At 41.7% G+C, this 18917-nt stretch overlaps 1 protein-coding gene across 1 annotated transcript in view; it reads right to left on the reverse strand.

The window, feature by feature from the left end:
* Nucleotides 1-326: 326 nt before the first annotated feature.
* The window catches only part of Atp10d (ATPase phospholipid transporting 10D (putative)), a 95994-nt gene continuing 77403 nt past the window's right edge, over nucleotides 327-18917 (reverse strand). Inside the window, 7 exon segments of the mRNA XM_051198055.1 lie at nucleotides 327-1041; nucleotides 2281-2468; nucleotides 5169-5273; nucleotides 6380-6460; nucleotides 11926-12126; nucleotides 15820-15945; nucleotides 16893-16969. Of these exon segments, the coding sequence (XP_051054012.1) occupies nucleotides 714-1041; nucleotides 2281-2468; nucleotides 5169-5273; nucleotides 6380-6460; nucleotides 11926-12126; nucleotides 15820-15945; nucleotides 16893-16969 (1106 nt within the window). The 3' untranslated portion in view covers nucleotides 327-713.

The following is an 18917-nucleotide window of genomic DNA, read 5'->3' on the forward strand; positions in this document are numbered from 1 at the left end:
CCGCACCATGCTGAACTGAGCAGAGGGAGCTGCTGAACACCTTCAGCCAGGAACCAAAGGCTTCTCAGGGAAAACAAAAGGCTCTTGGGAATTTGTCTCTAATTAATGAGTTTTCCTAATAAAGCAGGGCTTTTGTTTAGTTGTTTGGTTGGTTGGTTTTGGTTTTTTGAGACAGGGTTTTTCTAAGTAAATTTGGCTATCCTGGAAGAACAAGCTTTGTAACCCAGGCTGGCCTTGAACTCAGAGATCAGCCTGCCTCTGCCTTCCAAGTGCTGGCATCAAAGGTGTCTGCTACCATCTAGCTATAATGAACCAGTTTAAAAGAACTTTTTTCCCCCCCTAAATTAAAGTTTGTGTTGGATCTCACTTAAAGCATTCTCCAAATGCATGAGACTTACCTATAAAATAAGTATATTTCAAATGAATTCCTTGGAGAAGGCTTGCATTTATAAGACAATTAAAATAACATATGATCCTGAATTAAATATTCCCCTTCCTAGCACTCACTCTGCTGAGGTCAAACACTAGCCCTTGCTTACAAATGTGCACACAGGTATACAACTGCAGATATGGTATTGGGTTTTCCAGGCCCAGCAAAATGCTGATATCCCTTGTAAAAAACACAAGTGATCCTCACTGTTGAGAGACATTTCCTCTGAATCCTTCCAAGTGTGAAAGATCACTGGCAACTCTAAGCAGGGTATCCTGTGTTGTTAACATGCTGAGGGCTCAGTCACCTTTGAGATGCTTGTTTCAGAGTAGCCAGCATCTAGCATAGTCTCACATGTAGGTATGTCTTCTTGCTCAACAGCACAGGCTGTTGCTGACTTCATTGGAAGGGCAGTGGAAGGGCCAGCCCTGGGTGTTCCTGAAACAGCAGCTGGTTGGCTGGCACACTTAGATACAACTTGAGTCATCTTTGTAGTCCCTCTCCACTTCTTGAGAGCTTCTGCCCTCTCCTCTGGAGCTAGTCTGTCCAAGTACATGGCTCTCAGAACTGGAGATGGGAACACAGATCCCTGAAGAACTCGGTATAGAAACCTAGGTTACAAAGAACATCACAGAATTACCTTCACTTCCATTCCATCATGAGACCCACTGAAATATTAACCAGTTAAAAAAAAAATTAAGAGCCTGATAGGCACTTGGCTTCTGAGAGAGGAAGGTAAGTAAGGTATAAAATGAAGATTAAAATAATATTAAACCTGGGGCTGGAGAGATGGCTCAGAGGTTGAGAGCAATGGCAGCTCTTCCAGAGTTCTGAGTTCTATTCCCAGCAACCACATGGTGGCTCACAACCATCTGTAATGAGATCTGGTGCCCTCTTCTGGCATGCAGGGATACATGCATGCAGAACACTATACATAATAAGTAAATAAATCTTAAAAAAAATATCAAATCTGGCCTGGGGGTAAGCCTCTATAAATCAAATGCTTGGAAGGTTAAATTAGAGGGATAGCCATGAATTCAAAGCCAGGTTAATCTTGTGGGTTCCAAGTCAGCTTGGGCTACTATACAAGGCCATGATTTTAAACTCAATAATTAAAATATTTAACAAATTAATAATTGTAAAGCACTCGGCAAACAATAAATACTCTCTCTGCTTGCCAAATAAGCAGAAAGGTCTCCCTCTTCTGTTGTTACAAAGACAATGAGTTTTGTAGGGGAAAGCATTCAAAGCATGGAAGATTCCTCTACATATGAATATGGCTGCTGTCAGCAGATCCATAAGCCTCGCCCACAGGAAGCATCTTCAGGCATGGGATAGTTGATGTGCACTCTAACAAGGCTATGAGGGCTTGGCTCTATCACCTTTGCCATATGTGGGTGAAGCATTAAGGTTTCATTCCCAATTGAGAATCGCCAAGACTGCCAGGACCTTGATGTGGGACTTCCCAACGGCCTGAGCTACGAGTGCATTTCTGTTTGTAAGGTACCTAGTTTGGGTATTCTATGGTACATGTAAGCACAGACTGAAGCAAGGGCTAGGAGATGGCAGAGTGAATGATAGGGGATGGTAGGTCCTTGGATAATCCCATAAGGCAAAGTTTCTTTCTTCCTATGAACTGTCAATCAAATTGGACTTTTTCATGACAGGTAAATATAGTTTTCACTTGATTAATCTAGTTCTAGTCTATGGCACAATTGAAACCAATATTTTAGCTAGAATGCAGGCTTCCTCCCTACTGAACAAGGTGGTCCACCATTCATTCTTAGTAGTTACTTGAAGCCTATGATTCCATGTACTTGTTCTCTTGGGGGAGAAAACATATTACATACCTGGGCAGAAGAGCTATGCAGGTTGTAAGAACACATACTAAGTAGAACACTGGGTCCAGCATGTGCTTCTGCATAATCCAGTAGGGGTTGGATGGTGGGTTGCAAGTTACACACAAAGCTCCAAAAGCCAAGGCAAAGAAAAAGTAGGACAAGATGCTCCCAACCATGACCAGCATGTGGATCCAAGTCTACAAGGCAAGAAGGGCCAGGAAAGGAAGTTTTACTGGTGGTGTATTGCAACCTGGCAAAACCTGCTCCATTAAAGACATAGTACAACAAGCTCTGAGTGCCTCATTCTACATACCTTACCATGTAAGACACAAGCTATCAAGTGCATAAAGGAAGAGCATCATTCATGAATTCTACCACCAAATGAATTCTACAAAATCAAACCAAAAGTCAATGGCGATTCTGTTGATTTAATTAGTTTAATTTGTTTGGATTTCCTTTTTCCTTTTTTATACAGTCACTCATTGATTTGATTATGGGATTACTTTAATTCAGTAATCTTCAAACGTCAGCCATTCACATATACAGCAAGCACTACATTTGCTCGCCCATACTCTTATTCTCGCTTGCTCAGCATTCAGGTGGTAGCTCTCTACTCCCTTTCAATGAAACACATTTCAGCGAATGGGAAAGGGATGTTTGGAACTCTAAGGGAAAAGCTTGTAAGAGCGCCTATGCCTTCTTCCATGTTACTGGGTGTAGCATGCATCACGCCCAACGGTGTACATACTACTGGTGTCATGGGCCTGGGATTTCCTTCTATAGGAAACACTGCCTTCATAAATCTCGTTTCTAGGACTGTAATTTTCAAATACAGTCCAATTGACTCTTACTTTGTTTCTAATTATGCAAAGTATTTCCCCACAGTAGATATCTTCCAGAAGTCACAAAGATTGCTCATATTTTATAAAATATAGAAGCTGCTCAGAAAATGTTGGCTAACTCCTTGATTTAAAATGTCATGCCCCAGAACAATGGGTCCATCCCCCCCCCCCCCACTTATCCCTCCCTCCCTCCCTAGAACTAGGTCTAGTTTTCTCTCTCTCTGGTTATGTGCTTTTGCAAGTGAGATGGTGACATTACAGCTCACAGTTATGAATGAGTTGCCCAGAAGTGGGAGGTGACCACAACACAGTGAGCCAGAGTGTGAAGGACATGTGTTCCAGGAACTCCAACTGGCTGACTTTTCCCCAAAAGAGACTGTGATGTCCATGAGCTCTGGTCGCACATCCTCCGGTAGGAGGGATACTGCACTTCTATGGCGACACTACTGCATTTTCAGCTTCATTCTCTTTCTTGGAGACAACACTCAACACTGAGTATAGTGCTGGCAACATACTCCTCTCTTGCTAAAGCCTGTGGCTGAAGCCAGGGAGACAGGATTCCATCACCGGCATCTAGGACTGCAGCACAGGGAGGCAAGAACAGAAAACAATGCATGCAGTTGGTTCAGACCAGTGTGTATCCTGCCAAGCACATCCATTGGTTTCCACTCCCTGGCCCTCTGCTGACTCCTTGGGAATTTTGGTTTTTGGCCCATGGTTCCTCAATATAATTTTCAGAACATTTCTACTTGCCTAAGTTATCCATAATGGACTATTGTTTCTTTTAGTCAGTGAACCCCAACTGGTATACACAAAGTGTCAGTTCCTCTGGAACACACAAAGGTCAGAGTCTGTGGCAAGGCTTTTGGCAGAACCAAAAGTATCACTAATAATTGTTTAAAAGAGTTCAAAGGAGACCAAACAATAGTTTTTGAATTTCTTTTAGCCAATCTGGTATTTGCATATATTAACATGTTATCACACTTGGGGCTTAGAAGATTTAGTTACAGATCATTTTGCATAGGCAAAGCAAATGATGACAAAAAATAGACATTTGATCCTACTTTATAGCTTGTTAAAATAATTCGATAATGTAGCACTGTATCTTTTAAATCACAGTTTCATTCAGTGAGTTCCTGTTTGAAATCCATTTATTTTCCCAGATGATAAATAAACTCCTTAAGTGGTCAGGTCACTCGTGGGTTTTTTGACCACTTACTCTGAGTCAGTCTTATCTCCCACAGTGGCTTACATGGTGAACAAAATAAGCATGAACCCTGACCTCACACAAATCATAGTTTGATGCAGAAAGTAAACCTGAACCAGATAATTCCATAATTAAATGAGTAACTATAAATTCTCTTTAAGCTTATGAACAAAAGCAGAGAATAAAATGAGATAGTAGACGATTCAGGATTCAGGAAAGGTTCTAGAGGGAAGGAGTGCCTGCTAAGGTATGCAATGATTTAAAGTAGCATTTTGAAGTTGGTAAAACTTCAAGAATACAAGAGAAATCTGAAAGTATCCCCACATAATAGATAACAGCAAGTACTGAGGTTCCAATGTGACAAAGAGCTCAATGCATGTGAGAAGTTGGAAGATGGAGAATGTGGAGCATGCTCTTGGGTAAGAAAATGAGGCTGGCACAGGTTAAGAGTCCCACTGCATGACATCTTATAAGCTTTATTGAGGGCCTCAAGCATAATAAAAAAAAATAAAAGAATTTTGCTCAAAGAAATGAAAAATACTTTGGATTGTCAAAGAGCATAAAGTCCTTATTTACTAAAGTTAACAGAGAGGGAATGGAACAGAATATCGTTTATTTTAGTGCAAAGCCATCAGCTTGGTCTAACAGCCTACTGAGCATAGCTGGTGTTTCCCTGTCCCCTGACTCACACCTCTGAGAAGAACCTACCAGTGACAGAAAAAAAAATGTCCCAAATGACCCTTTGTCCGCAGGACTGTTCCTCATACCAGCACTGAGCTTACAGCCACAGAGGGCTCGGCAGCTCTGCTGACAGAAGACATACCCCCAGGCAGAAGGAGGACACTCACCAGACTCTTGCTTTCTATCACCAGGTGGAGGAGAATGATGAACAGAGCTGCTGTGTTCAGGGGATTCCCAAATGTAAAGATGTCGATGTCAGAGTCTTGGTAGGTCTACAAGAAGGCAACAGGCAGCGCGTGTGAGGAACTGCACACACTTGTGGTCTAACACCATTTTATCTATAGCTCAAATGTGGCTTGAGTGTTCTCTACGATAGCTCAACTAACTAACCTGTCACTTAGGAAGAAAAGGAACACCATGAGAAAAGAGACTGGCTTTCCCGGATAGGCTTCTCTATCTGTGTTTTGAACTTTCAGGTGAATCCCTCTTCATTCTGAATCATGAGTGATCTTTCTGGAAGCTTTTGTTCATAGTTTCAGCTCCTAACGGCACACAAGCACATTGAATATGTTCCACTTAGTTGTAACTACCCTCAGCTGATGAGTCGAGGTAAACATGCCCTTCCTCTCACCTAGGCATCTTGAAGTCCTTATGCCAGCTCTCAAACGATGCACTTCTCTCAGTATGCCCTTTTCTGGAAGCCACTTCCAACTGCTTTGTCCAACTTCCTCTTGCAGAGCAATATAGTAAAAGTATTCAAAGGAGCTAATTTAAGTGATTTTGTTTGAGCACAGCGTAGAAACTGTCAGCCTAGTGAGTACCACCATTTTTACTCTGTGCTGTACTCTGTCAACGCACTCTGAGATCACACACGTGTTTCTTTCTGGAATGATCAAGGTGCAGACAGCTGCACTGGTTCTGCTGTGCTTGGTGCCAGTCTAGACTTTTTAAAATGAACTTTTACACATACTTTGCTTAGTTTCTGCTTGTCTGTTAAATGTGGTTCTTATTAAGTTCTGAAGATATTTCTTACAAGTGCTTAAATTTAATATTCCAAGTCTTAGCCTGATAGAATTAGCCCAGTACTTACTACTACTAATAAAAAAAGCTCTTCTATTTCTGATACTGCTCAGTGGGTTTTGGCTAATTTATTTACATAGCCAGAATTTAAATTTTATTTAAGCCACTGACAAAACTTAGTAGACAGATTAGCGTTAATAAGACACCCAAGAGCAATCAACTAGGCACTTAATTGAATCCATTACCTAACATATTGTGAGGGTTTATACACCAATCAAGTAACAGTCGGTGGGAAGCACAGTACACAGTAGGACCACTAATTCATTCAAGGGAAGTACATGAGCAAACAAAGACTTACAAAGTAAGGCACAAAAAAGCAGACCAGACTTTGATAAAAGGCATCCAACAAGGTGATCCAGAAGGTGAGAGGTGAGTATGCCTGGAAATGAAACACATGTTGGAGAGGAAGTAAAATTAGCAAGGGTCAGGGCAACATAGCAACCCTCTGGTCCTTCGTTCTCTACTTCATAAAATACTACGCCGTGTGAGCTAAGACAAGTTCACTGTTGAATGTGGAAGGAAAAGTAACAAACCAAAGGAACTTTTTCTCAACTTACTTGATCCATTTTTTTAAAAATTCTAATTTCATTTGAGCTTTTTGAGAGTTTTCCACATGGATTTCCAGAGTGGCTGGAACAGTTTGCAATCCCATAAACAGTGGCCGATGGTTCCCTTTCTCCTTGAAACCTCTCTAGCATTTGTTGTCAGCTGTTTTGTTGCTCTTAGCCATTTTGACTTGGATAGGATATAGAAGTGCATATATGCCTGTGCATATATACACATATTTATGTACATATGTAACCATAGCCACTAAAAAAAAAGATACCATGATTTTGAGAGGAGAAGGGGTGGGAATGGGACAAGTTGGAAGGAGGAACAGGAAGGAGAAAATAATGTAATTATATTTTAATTTAAAAAATAAAATCTACTTTATCATGGATCAACATGTATGTACACATGCATGTGTGTTTGTGCAAATTAGTGCACAATCATGAGTGTGCGACTATGTGCATTTGTGTGCTTACACACATGTACTGTGTTTGTGTGCATCGGTGTGTGCACATTGTGTGTGTGTGTGTGTGTGTGTGTGTGTGTGTGTGTGTGCTGCTTCTGTTTGGAATTAATTGAACTATGGGGCACACATGTTAAACATGTACTCTGCCACTGAGCTACATCCCAAGTCCTCTCGGATCTGGTAAATACCTGAAACAGGGCTAGCTAGTTGTAGTAATATCCATCCATCAGAAAGTACTATTCAAAAACCTATCCATATCTATCACTTATCTTTGCTTACACTATTCCTACACCTCCACCATTACCATCAGGTAGGCCTACGAATGGCTGGATAGCCATCTCAACTGCCTTCTATGCTTTCCTTTGTAACCCTCAACCCAATCTTTCTGCATATTATAATGTGAATATAAAGTCTCCTCCAATCATCTTATGCATTCAAACTTGGTCCCAGCCGCTAGCCCATCTGTTAAGAAGTTTTAGAATCTAAGTGTGAGTCCTGGCTGGCAGAAGTAGGTCAACTCAGCTCTTCTTTTTCCTGCCCAGGTGCTGAGTATTTAACTCTCTCTGTACATCTGTACCCCACCCCCATTTCTCTCTCCTTCCTGTCCCTTATAACATGACCAGCCACAAATACACACACACACACCTACACACACCCCCACACACACACAGACACACACACACACACATATATATCCCTCCACATTTAAATTGCTCTGTCAGGTATTTGATTAAAATAACGAGGAAAGTAAAACAAACAAGTAAATAAAACAGCATAAAACTAGCAGAACTGAAATCACCAGGGAAGTTTGAATCAAAGCCAGTTCATCATTCTACTTTCACATTAGTCAGAATGGCCATGATCAGGAATACAAATGACAACAGATGGTGGAGAGGGCACCTTTGTACACTGTTGAGGGTTGTAAATTAGTGCAGCCACTTTGAAAATCAATCTGGAGGTTTCTCAAAAAACTAGAAATAGAACAAGTGTATGACCCAGCTCTAGAACTCCCTGGAAAACCTCAAAAGACTTTACTTGGTACCTCAGAAATACTTGCAAGTCCTTGTTCACTGCTGTTGAATTCACAGAAGCTAGAAAATAGAACTAACCTAGATGTTCATCAACTGATGAGCGGATAATGAAAATATGATACATGTCCACAGTGAATACTGCTCAGTCATAAAGAGAAACGGAATCAGAATTTTGTAGGTAAATGGATGGAACTTCAAAAAATTATACTCAGTGAGGTCACCCGGGCTCAGAAAGACAAATGTCACACGTTCTCCCTCATGTGGTTTCCAGTGTTGATTCTTTCTTTGTTTGATTAACTTGGAATGCATGTGGAAGTTAGGTAATGAGAAAGGGGACATTGGGTAGTGGACACATTAAAGGAGGGAAGATGGCAAACTAAAAATTACTGGGAGTGGAAAGATTCAAATATGGGGTGGGGGGGTAGAAGGGTTAACCAAAATGAAGGATGCATGAAAATGCTATAGGGAAACCTATGATCTTGTAACCCAAGTAAAAAAATCCAATCAGAAAGACAGTGTACACAGGTGACATGAAACAACAGGGCATGCTCTGGGTTAAAGGGTGGGAGAGGGGACACCAGAGCATGGCGGGTAGGGGGTGGTCTCACCAAGACTGGAGATGTATGAAGAGTCTTAAAAAAATCCACTAGTTTGTAAGCTAATTTAAAACATAGTTAAAAGGAAATTGAACCAAAGTTTCCTACATGGGCAGACAATGCTACTCCCAGAAGGCATAGTTTACTAACTGAAAACTCAGTGCTAGGCACAGGATACTGTCCTGTGAGTTCTTAGTCACAGAAGCTCCAAGTGCACCAAAACAGCACAGGCTACTTCCATTGCCCTCAGTTGTCACCGTCATTAGACAGACCCTATTGCTGAAGATACCACTCACTCTGGATACAAGGCATAGATACACCAACCCCAACTGAACAGGAAGCCCTCTCTTTACTGGCTGTCTTACACAGTGCCAGAAGATGTAATGCAGGCTTTTCTGGGAGAAAGGAAATCAAGGATCGTAGCCAGCATGGGAAAGTGCATGCTATAATACCAATCTACAATGAAGTATTCACCGAGACAATAGTGGCACGAACAGTTTGAGGGGTAACCAATCACTTTTTTGATTGAATATCTGTGTGATCCAGAGGAGGTGTTTCAGGTTTGGCGCTGTAAACCTGGGAGATGGTAACCTGGGAGCCTACTGTTGTTATGTTGAGTATTCATGCTGTCAAACTGTATTCTAAACATCTATGTTTATACCTACAAGTGTGTGCTGCTCTTGAGTTTGGTCTGAGGCAGTGTTAAGAGCTAATGCAGAAAATCTTAACTGTTCTGATTGCCAAGTATAAGTTAACCCTGAATTCTCAGCTGTGGATGAATTATCTATCCCATCAATGGCTTAGGGGACATCTAAGAAGAATGGGCAGAAAGACTGTAAGAGAATGAGGAGGGCTGGGAAATGCCAACATGGCTGTTGGATGCATCACCTCACAGCAACTGAAATTACATCCACAATATCAAGCCCACAGAAGAACCACACCAGAGAAAGAAGGGGTCCTTGAGGCTCCAGTCCTGGTAGAGGAGCTATTGACAGTAGAGGGCTCTACTTTGAGGACAAAGCAACTAATAGATTGCATCACACCCACTCGCATTGGGACAGTACTAATTGGTTTGGGATTACTAGTAAGAACAGAAAAATGGAAAACATGAAGTTAGTGGGAAGCCAAGTGGGAACACTAGGAGAAACTGAAGTGAGGTAATGATGAGGTGGGGTGTAATAAAGATACACTGTATAAGTGTACAGAGTTTTCAAAGAATAATAAAATTATATACATATATATGTATTATGTGTGTATACCTATTCATGTATACATATATTATATTATATATACATATGTGTATGTATGTATATCCACTACACAGTACCAGCCACTAGGTTTTTCTGAAAATGTTAGTTCATGACATCTTCCTAATTGATCAAATTGCCTCATTTTAGTCACTCCAATGATTCCCACTGAATTTCCAATATAACTGAAGTTCCATTCTGTGACATATCAGGTCCATTTCGATTGATAATGTTTTCACTATCATTCCACAGCATGGAAACAGCTATGTCTCATTTCCTCCAGTCTATCTTCCCTGCTGGGAGGTCTTTCTTTGGCCTCCCACATGACTTGTTCTAATTTTCTAAATCCCCAATATCCTCTGCTCACAGAGGCATATCAGACTAACCTAAAGATATCTCCACCCTATCATTTACTAGCATGGCATCACAGACAGTCTCTCCTATCAGAAAAAAAACTGCTAAGCATATTTTTGTCCTCAAATTGCAAGGTTCAGAGTGGAACTCTGGATTTTGTATTCAAATGACTGAAACAATACTTCGCACAAAGCAGGTACTCAAGAACTATTTACTAGGCTAGCTATTGTTTATTAACACCAAAGCTTGCTGAAAGAGAAAGACCAGGAGCAACAGTAGCCAAACAACTAAAAATGGGTTCTCACTCCAGCATCAGCCCTGATTGGATGGTGGTGACATGAGTGCAGATGCGCTGAGACCCAATAGAAGGGAAGACTATTGCTTCTTTGGCAGGTGTGCACAGGAAGAAAGGAAGTACAAATATCATATTCCTGATATTGTCATTTTTTAGCATGCCCTTCTTAGTCTTTCTATCCCAAATGTAAACAGACAGAAATGTCCTTGGGAAATATTATCATCCACTAAAGAATAAAGCTTTATAAATATACACATGACACATATACCTTCTCTTATCTTTCAAAGAACTACACTTTGAGGATTTATATAATATAGTTCTCTTTCCCTGTCTTTATCTTCTGTAAAATCCAAAAACAAAGATTTGTTGTTTCCCTGAATCTTCTTTTACTAGTCCTTTACTGGAAATGATGGGGATATTCGGGGCCTTTCATCACCCAAGTGTTCACAAAATCCCATCAGCAGCATGGTCCACAGCAAAAGCAAGTATTTCTGAGACAAAGGAGCACCCAAAATGTCACTGGAACATAGGACTTGAAATAAGCCAGTGTTGAGCCAGGCCCCACAGATAAGTGGAGTGGAGATGAGAGCCATTGAGATCACTTCTGTCCCGTGTGACTCTAGACACTGGAGAATTAACTTGGGCTTGGGAAACAGACTGAGCCAATTTCATATCCTGGTCCTGTCATTTAGCTCTGCAAGTTTGGGGGAAATTACTTAATACATCTGAGGTTCAGATTCCTCATTTTGGAATGGGATAAACACTATATTCTGTCTCAAAAAGAGTAAGATAAATGAGGCAGGGAACATTTGCTGGGTACCATAACAGGTTGTGCAGCGGGGTTTAACAGTTTAACAAATGTCAGCAGCCATTAGCAAGGTAGCAAATTCTGAATTTCTTCTGATAAGTCCATAAAAACTTTTAAAGATTTATGCTGATACCACAGACCACTGACTTAACATCTGTCATGGGAATATAGAGTAGTGGGTTGTGGGTTGTGACCCCTTTGGGGAGTTGCATATCATCAGATACTTACAGTGCAAATCACAACAGTAGCAAAATTACAGTAATGAAGTAGCAATGAAATAATTGTATGGTTGGGGGGTCACCACAACATGAGGAACTGTATAAAACGGTCCCGGCATTAGGAAGGTTGAGAACCACTGGCATAGGGCATTGAAAGCAACTGGGCAATGCTCAGTTGTTCTGACTACCCTATAATATGTGGGCCTGGCTGACTGGAAACACGCTGGCTGTCCTGTCACCGTGCTATGCATCTGCTGGCATGTTTCTGTTGGACACTTACCTCTGAGTGCTGACCACTCTGGTAAAGTTCAGGCAGCTGCAGGAGGGTCTCCGCGGATACGTCTTTCTCCAGCACGCCATAAATGATGGGGGGCACAGATGTGAAGAGGAGGTTGAAGAAGATCAGAACCCAATAGTCAGTCATAGATGTTCCTGAAAACCCACAGAAGAACTGGTACCAGAAGAGGAGGTTCACGTAGGCCTGGGGACACAAAAAAAGACGTCCAGAGCTTAGAGACATCAGTGTGCACTCAGAACACATCCCACACTGCATGTCTGGGTCCTGTCCCATCAGACTCTCTTCAGCTTTGTTAACCGCAGATGAAGAACACAACTTACCATGGACTTCTTTAATTTTGTTTTCCTCTTAGTGAGAATCTTAGCAAACTATACACATTCTCATGCCAGCACTATGTGGCACTGGTACTATTCTAAATAATTTACAAAGAATTCATTTAATCTTCATAACAACTTGGGAATTCCTGTTGCTGCCATTTTACAGACGATGAACTAAATACTCTTGTACCTTCAAAATACACACTCGCAAATCTTAGTCTCCATCATGATGATGTTAGGAGGGGAAGTTAGAGGGTAAAGTATTTAGGTCATCATGGTAGAGCCAGCCCGTGTGAATGGGATTAGCATTTCTATAAAACACACCTCTAAAGGCTTTCCTCTCCTCAGATGTAGATGTAGCCAGACAGGATCATCACCAAAGACCAACCACACCCACTCCTTGATCTCAGACCTCTGGTCCCTAGACTGCTGAAAGTTTCCATTGTTATTACTGTGGTACTTCATTATTGCAGGCTGAATAAACTATGTCACTGAGACAGAAAGAGAAGAAGAAACTTTACCAAAGCGACCCAGCTGCTTATTTGCCATGTATGTGGCAGAGCTGAGGATGATTTTGCTCTAGATAAAAAGAACAAAGACCAGTGTCTGGCTCAGAGAAGGCACACCACACGCTTGTTTTTCCACCTTCCTGCCCAGTTATTTCTATTCTAAGTGGAATGGTGTCAACTGAGTGGCCAACATCCAGTTATCCCGAGAGTGAGACTGAGAGGTTCCCAAAGCAGGGGATTCTCATGCTAAAATCAGATGGTCCCTTGAAAAACATGGGTAGGTGGCAACCCTGGAGGTCATCTTTCCTCTGGCACTGCACCTTTAACTTGGCCAGTGCAGCAAAACCCGGTTGCTTTCAAGCAGGGCAAAGGGATTAGCACTGGACTGAGGTCCTGGAGGTTGTTTCTTATTTCAGGAGACATCTGCTATTTGACTCACTTTCTAAACCTCTGCAAAGTCTAGTTTAATCCTGTGTACAATCAAAAAAAAATTATATTCCCTTAGGGCTAGCCATCAAAAATAAGTGCCCAAAACCTGTGAAGAGTCTAACAAATATTAAGGTACTGGGGGATTTGTTAGTTACTTTAGCAGTATTATTATTATTATTATTATTATTATTATATTGCCAAGGTTTAAAGCTCAGGCTGGCCTCCAGTTCCATCTAGGGCAGCCACCTCCCCATGTTTCCCAAGAGGCCATACAATTTTAGCGAAAGATGACCTTGAACTTCTTTTACTTGTGTGTGTGTGTGTGTGTGTGTGTGTGTGTGTGTGTGTGTGTGGGTGTGGGTGTGTAGGTATGGTGTATGTGCACACACTGTGTGCAAGTGGAGACCAGAGTAGAGCATCAGTACCCTGCTCTATCACATTCTACATCACTCCTTTGAGACGGGGTCTCTCACTGGAATTGGGAGCTACACTGGCAATCAGTCCAGCGATCCTGCCTCCACCCACAACAGTGCTATGGTAACAGGAGTACATGACCAAGCCCAGCTTTTAAAAGTGAGTTCTGTGGATTTAAACTCAGGTTATCTCCTCTATCCAGCTCTTACCTACTGAACCATCTCCCCAGGCTGACCTCAGTGTTCTGGACCTCCTGCCTCTCCACTGAGGTGCGAAGACACCAGCATGCACTACCACACAGGCAGTTTATGCAGTGATGGAATCCAGCCTAGGGCTTTGTCCATGCTATCCAAACAGTCTTCTGAACTACAACCCCAGACCACCAAAGAGCAAGACACTGCTGTCACTAGCACCATAGAAGCACCACAACACCTTAGCACATGGCCATACAACTTAGGAAGAAAATCTTCCTAACTAGTTTTCAGAGAGAGGCATTATGGTCATTTCCTACAAATCTATCCAGTTTGGATACATGTAGTTTGGGGGCATTACTCTTGAGTGTGAGCCCATCGTATTCATTAAGAAGTCATCCAACATCAAAGAAACAGTCTCAGGAATTAAGCCACTTTAAAGACTTCTGGTCCTCACAAAGATCCGGGTGACTTATAATTTACAATGTAATTACTGTTTGGGTTGGTGAATGGAGGGTATACATTAAATCTAGAGTGTAAGTGACCATCTGTAGACAGACAGCAAAAAGTAGTGCATCCCCTGGTATGTCCTGCCTTCTAACTAAAGTGCCCTCCATCTCTAAGACTATGGTGTCTCTTCCTAATATTTGTGTTTCTCAAAGGTTGGGTTTAATAAGGGCTAAAAACAGGAGGGAAGGATGGCTTACCACAATAATAATAAAGATAGAAAATGCAAAGATACTGGCAGGGGGAATACTTGGGAGAGTTCTATCTAATAGTCTTTCTAAATGTCCTTTCTAAAGGCTACAACGTCTTGAACTTTCCCATGAGAAGTCACAGATTTCTCCAGTTAAAGACTAGATATTTTAAATATTTTTATAAGGCATTTTAAATAAATGTGCTACTTTGATTTAGAAAAGAATCAAGAGCTTTCTAGAAGTTCATTGTACTGCAAAGAGAAGACCCACCATGACTCATAAACACAGACCTAAATTACACATTGAGCCATATCCTAAAGAGGATAAATGCATTTTCCCTAAAAATGCTATTTGAATAGTGTGAGCCAATGTATGTCCTTTGCTAACATGCTATGCTTTTTTTTTTTCTTGTCAGTTCTTTAATGCTTTTAAAGGCCAAGAAGTCCAGCCTAAAGACCACAATGTAGCTGCACAGTCCACCTAGAAAAATGAGTCAGCCTAAGTCAGCATGAGTATGTAAGAAAGAAAACTGAAGTCCAGCATTTCGCTGTCTGTCTACAACCCTAGTACTCAGGATGCTGAAGTAGGGGGATTATTACAAATTTGAGGTGAAAATCAGGCCATCCAGGGCTTTATAGCAAGACACCACCTGAAAAAAAAAAATTATAGAATAAAAAAAAAAAAAGTAGGAAGGAAGGAAAGGAAGAGGAAGGGAGGGAAGGAGAGAGAGAGGGAGGTATGTGTAATTTAAATGAAACAAGATTAGACACCAGGATTTTCAAGCAATTTCTGATTATTCCAAGCAATAATCACACTAAAGTTCCATGACCACAAAAATATCTACTAAGCATAAAGACACTTTTAGTGAGGTGGGTAAAAAAAATCCTTGCAGTTGGGTTTTCATCTCTGTCCTTGATGGAGTATAAGAGCCATTATTTGGGAGCAGCAGGTTTATTTATTTACTCGTTTATTAACTTATTTGCCATTCCCAATACCACAGGAGCAAGCCTTCTCATTTTCTACTGACAACTTGTCACTATCTGTTTATAGAAGGTCAAAACTGGATTTTAAATGAGCCAGTCAGGACTTAATGCAATGTCAATGCTCAGGGAGCAGAGTGTGGCAGCAGATGGACAGGCCTAGCAATTTGTTGTCAACAGTTCAAACACACACATTCCCAGATTATTTCTGGAAAGACATGAGAACAGGTTCTGGCTGTTCTCCAGGTAGTAATTTGAACACATCCAGTCATCCCTGAGGCAACAAGAGTAGAGGCTGGATTTGAGAGGCAGTGGCAAATGTCTCAGTAGGTACATACCACATTCTTGTAGAAAAAATAGAGAATCATGTTGGAGAGTCGTGTGTAACACCAGTGCCCATGCACAAGAAGGAGCTTGCTGAGATGTCTAAACTGAGAGATAGCAAAGTCACTGGCCATCACGGCCTGCAAAGGAAACAGGGAGAGAAAATTATCCTGAGCAATGGAACATGCTAGAACACACACAGTCTAGCAGGTATAGCACGACCATCAGTTAATCCAAGTCAGTTAACTTACCTCCCAAGTCACTCCAGAGAGACTATACATATACACATGCACACACACACACACACACATATACACATACATACACACACATACACACACACATGTAAACACACATACACATACACATACAAACACACATAGTCACACCTTCCTCATTCTCATTCTTTCATGTCTCCTTTCCTTTCTCTTCCTTCCCCATCCTCTATATTCTTCATGTCATGTATTCATCATAGGAGATGGTGAAATTTGACAAAGCTATCTGATGGGAGATGTCATTCTGTATATGTTTCTCATACTGGTTAATAAATAAAGCACTGTTGGCCAATAGGAAAGGAAGATAGGAGGGACTAGGAGACAAGGAGGAAATAGGAAGTAGGAAGGAGGAGCCAAGATGGAGAGTATGGAGAAAGCAGTATGCCGCCGGCTCCCCGGTAAGAGAAATACATAGATCAGCAGAAATGGGTTAATAATTAAGACAGAGCTAGCCAATAAGAAACAAGTAACCAGGCCAACAGTATTGTATCAAATACAGAGTCTCTGTGTAGTATTTGGGGCTGGTGGTGTGGCGGCGGGACAAGACCAGCGGCGGCAGGCGGAAAAACCTGTACACCTTACAGCTATCACATGCCTACAAATTGAAATTTTATTATGTACGTAAGCTTTTAAAAACCAGAACATACGAACACAGTAGAAATAGCCAGGACCACACAGTATTCACAAATGGCCAGCGGTAGAATGGATGAAAGTCCAGCCTCTCTCACTTTTAACCCCACAATGGTTTTATCAGTCAGATATTTCCTTTAGTAGGCAAGATGGTCATGGTAGTTAGGTCTGCATGCACTCACCTGCATGCCTTCTTGACCTGAGACACCTATCCCAATGTCGGCCACTTGTATCATGCTAACATCATTAGCGCCATCACCTGCACGAGGCAAAGAAAACACAAGACACATGTGAGGAGCGAACTGTAATCAAGTGACTATTCAAGAGAACACACTGGTCCTCTGAGGTCTATCCCACCTTCCAGAGTTACTTGGAAACTGGTTAAGCAGAATTCAATGTAGCATCTCACTGCTGTCAGAAAAAATTCCAAACTCAATGCTGCCTTCAAATCCTTCATGTTGCCTATCATAGGATTTTATGCAGTGATAAAATGCCATGGTCAAAAGAGCAACTGGAGGAGGGAAGAGCTTCTATCACCTCACAGATCATAATTCATAACTGAGGGAAGTCAGAGCTGAAACTCAAGGCAGGAACCTGGAATCAGGAGCTGATGCAGAAGCCATGGAGGAGTGTGGCTCACTGGCTTCCTCTTCCTAGCTTGCTTGGCCTGCTTTCTTATACACCCTAGGACTTATTTCCCAAGAGTGGCTGGACCCTCCCAAATCAATCACAAGTTAGGAAAATTATCTGTAGGACTTGCTTCCAGACAAACCTTAGGGACACATTTTCCTAATCAAGAATCTTCTTCCCAAATAACTCTAATATATGCTAACTTGACAATAAACTATCCAGGACACCGTGAGACCATCATAGACTGGTCCATCCCCTAGACTGGTCCATCCCTTAGATTTTTGTGTCATCATTCTACTTTGAATTTTCTAGATACATCCTGTTCTTTCTGGAAGCTACACAGATCAATTCTCTGCTTCTGTAACATTGTCCCCATCACTCCCACCTTGCTGATTTACCCAGGCTTTGTTTACCTGTCGTTTTCTCTAGAAAACCCTTCTCATGTTCCCTTTAAGCCAGGTGCCCCACTAGGCTCCCAGGGTGCCTCATCCTCTCTTCCACATGGTTTTACAGTGGTGTTCAGTCACTGGTCCTACTGCAACACTAGAAGTCTCTTCCAGATGTTATGCTCCTTCAGGTAATGAACATGTGTTGTCCAGAAAGGGCTGCTGACTCTGAGCCCATGTGGTTTGTTAGGGTAAATTTATGGACGGGAAACTGCATGAGGCCTGGACATCAACATCTTGTCTTCCCTGCCATCACTGATTGGTAAAGATGGACCCCTGATTCAATTAATAAAGTTCAAGGGTTTGGCTCTAGGTACATCTTAATCTAGGGATCTCAACCATTCACTCATCTCCATGTACAAACAGAATGATTGGACCAAATTCCATCCCATACCATCTAAACACACATATATAGTGGAACTTCCTGGCATGTTATTCTCTCCATTGAAACTCATTGTTTGATGGTCTTAGAATGCCAAAACTTTAGCACTCACTGGACCTACAATTCGCTAACTTTTATGTTCGACCAATTCTTCCTTTGTTAGTTACAGATTTCTATTCCAGCTGGATACTTGACAACACTGCCAAGGCATCTGAAAGACTTTTCAAGCTAAGTAAGTTTAAGATCCCACATCTCAAGCCCCTGCCTCCACATCACCAAATGTCATACCCCACCCAAGACACTGGCAGTCACTTCGACAACTCTTTCTGCCACGGCATACATCCAATTCATCAGCAAACATCAGCAGCTCTATCTTCAAAGCTACTCTAGTGTCTGACCTTGTCCCACTCCCTCCTCCTTTGCTCCTATCTGGGCCCAAGCCACCACCATCTCTTGTCTGAAATATTTTACTGTTTTCCTCATTTATGTCCTTGTAGCATGTCTATTCTCACATAGAAAATGATGTGATCCTTTTAAATATAAGACAGATTGCTCCCTCACTCCCATTTCCAGATCAAAGCCAAAATTCAAGACCCAACATGACCTGGCCACACCCACCTCTCTCTGCCACTCATTCAGCTGTAGAAAACACCCCCCAGTCTGCTTTGGCCATGAGCGGTACATTCCATCCTTTGGCTTTTCCTCTGCTGTGCAGTCTGCTAGGTATGTTTATCCCTCATCTCCAGTGT

The sequence above is a fragment of the Phodopus roborovskii genome, unplaced genomic scaffold (genome assembly GCF_943737965.1).
Source record: "Phodopus roborovskii unplaced genomic scaffold, PHOROB, whole genome shotgun sequence".
In the NCBI taxonomy this organism is placed as follows: domain Eukaryota; kingdom Metazoa; phylum Chordata; class Mammalia; order Rodentia; family Cricetidae; genus Phodopus; species Phodopus roborovskii.